The sequence below is a fragment of the Trichechus manatus genome, unplaced genomic scaffold (assembly GCF_000243295.1).
Source record: "Trichechus manatus latirostris isolate Lorelei unplaced genomic scaffold, TriManLat1.0 scaffold00440, whole genome shotgun sequence".
Classification (NCBI taxonomy): domain Eukaryota; kingdom Metazoa; phylum Chordata; class Mammalia; order Sirenia; family Trichechidae; genus Trichechus; species Trichechus manatus.
Genome location: NW_004444376.1, coordinates 194,040 through 196,745, shown reverse-complemented (window position 1 = coordinate 196,745; position 2,706 = coordinate 194,040). Strand labels below are relative to the sequence as shown.

Here is a 2,706-nt window from a genome sequence, read left to right as displayed (position 1 = left end):
TACCTATCCAAGTATAAAATGTCCATACCCTGTGATTCTGCAATTCTATTGCAAAAAGTTTTCTTACAGAAATGCTTAAATCTACCACTATATATCTTTATCTGCAACTATATTGATATAGTTATGGATGTATCAATACAGGACGTTCACTGCAGCATTGTTATAGCAGAAAATTGGAAATCTCCATATACTGATATGGAATGCTATCAATGATGAATCATTCATTAAAATTTAATGTACAGTATATTTTGATATGTGATGCAATCTATTTTGTATAAATTTTTATTATTAAAATGCCTTTATCAATATACAAATTCTATGTTTCTAAATAAAAATGCAGATCTGGAAGGATAAATGACTTTTAGCTAATTGCACAGCTAAAAAGTGTTCCAGAACTCAAAATTAGAACCTAGTCTATGTAACTCTAAAACCTTTGTTTTCCGTTCTACCCTGAACAATGTCTCTTATGCCCACCTCTGGGCCTTTGCCCATGCTTTCCCCCCTGCTGTGAGTACCCTTTGTCAAGCTTTAAAACTTAAATAATTTATTTTTCTTTCATTTCTTCAGCTCTCAAAGATTTGTTTCTCATTATTTTAAATTTACTAGGCCTGCCCCTTATTTAAGGAAATCTGACACTTCTTTTATATTCCTCAAATTTGCAGAATCTGCTGAGTTTTTAGAATACTTGTTGTCTGCTTAAGTAATTAAGAAATAATAGGGAAGTGGACTGACAAAGAAGAAGAAAAGGTTAACTAATATTGCCCCTTTCTTCATTTGAGCAACCTTTTGAAAAATGTTCCTCATTAAGCCATTGTGGAAAGAGAAAGGAAATATCACAAAAGCAGCTAATGGCTATGATTTAGCGCTCAATTGGAAGTTCGGGTCATGGTTTGGTTCTTGATTATGGCTGAAGCAAGTCTAGGAAAACAAATGTTTACAGGCTACAGCCGATAACTGTCATCATTAAGTCTGGTTGACAGAGGAACAGTAGCCAGCTTCTGTCAACAAATCCACTCTCAAATCTGGAGAAAGGGCTGACGCCAGCATTCTCTATTCAGTTCACAGTTCTTTGCCATTTCCTTTTGTTCCATAAAATGTCTTGAATTGCGTTGGTGCCCATTGCATCGTTAGCAACTTATTAGGAACTTTGAGAAATGTGAAGTCCCTGGGTGGTACAAATAGTTAAAGTGTTCGACTGCTAACCCAAAGGTTGGCAGTTTGAGTCCACCCAGAGGCACCTCAGAAGAAAGCCTGGCAATCTACTTCTGAAAAGTCAGCCATTGAAAACCCTATGGCTCACAGTTCTACTCTGACATGCATGGGGTCACCATGAGTTGGAATCTACTCCATGGAACTGGTCTAGACTTTGATTGGCAAGTAACTGGCATCATGCTGAGAACATTATGAATTTCCTCTAATGAGAATCACTCTGTCAGAGATATGTGGGAAATAAAACTGCCCATCCTCCACTGGAATCTAGAGGTATCTTTTAAAAACATAAGTCTGATTTATGATTTAGGATATTTACAATTTAGAAATTATGATACTCTTTTGTTTTATACCCTCCCTTGGTTTTCCATTGCCTTTTGAAATTCCTTGCCTTGTCCTAGAATTCCCTGATTAATCTGGTTACTACCTCTACGTTTCCAAACACAGCTTGAGCCAAATAAATGAAACCAAATAGTTGCTAATTATAAATCTTATGTTGCTGTTTCAGATTTTCCAACTCTCATCCAGAGTGCATATCAGTACCTGGTAAATGGGATGCCAAAACAATGTGACTGAATTCTTTCTTCTGGGTCTTACGAAGAACCCAGACCTGCAGCAAATATTCTCTGCTGTGTTTCTAATCATGTATGTGGCCACCATGTTGGGAAACCTACTCATTGTGGTAATTATGACTGCAAGTCGGAGTCTGAGGTCACCTATGTATTTTTTCCTTACTTCCTTGTCCCTCATGGACGCCATCTTTTCTTTCATAATCGCCCCCAAGATGATTGTGGATTCCCTCTCTGAGAGCACTACCATCTCCCTCCAAGGTTGCATGACCCAGCTTTTTGCAGAACATTTCTTTGGTGGGGTGCCCATCATCCTCACCGTCATGGCCTACGACCTCTACGTGGCCATCTGTAAGCCTCTACACTACACGACCATCATGAGTCCTTGAGTGTGCTGCCTGCTGCTTGGAGGGGCCTGGGTGGGAGGATTTTTACATGCAATGACACAGCTTCTCTTCATGTACCAAATACCTTTCTGTGGTCCCAATGTTATCGATCACTTTATGTGTGATTTGTTTCCATTGCTGACACTGACGTGCATGGACACCCACGTCTTGGGCCTTTTGGTCATCCTCAACAGTGGGGTGATGTGTGTGACCATCTTCCTTATTCTCATTGTCTCCTACGTGGTCATCCTCTGCTCCCTGAAGTCTTGCAGCTCTGAAGGGTGGCGCGAAGCCCTCTCCACCTGTGGCTCCCACCTTACAGTGATTGTCTTGTTCTTTGTGCCATGCATTTTCTTGTATGGAAGACCTGTGGCCACTTATCCCATAGATAAGGCAATGGCTGTGTTGGAGCATCACACCCATATTAAATCCCTTTATCTACACCCTGAGGAATGCAGAGGTGAAAAATGCCGTGAAGAAACTTTGGATGCAGTGAGAGACTTTAGTAGGCAAGTAACTGTCATCATGCTGAGAACATTATG

General features: G+C 40.1%; 1 protein-coding gene across 1 annotated transcript; it reads left to right on the top strand.

Annotated features, from left to right (window-relative positions):
• Positions 1-1,759: 1,759 nt before the first annotated feature.
• On the top strand, positions 1,760-2,660 carry LOC101341717 (olfactory receptor 4C6-like). Its single transcript, XM_012559956.2, is given in 2 exon segments — positions 1,760-2,571; positions 2,573-2,660. Coding segments are annotated over 2 exon segments (900 nt in total).
• The last annotated feature ends 46 nt before the right edge of the window (positions 2,661-2,706 follow it).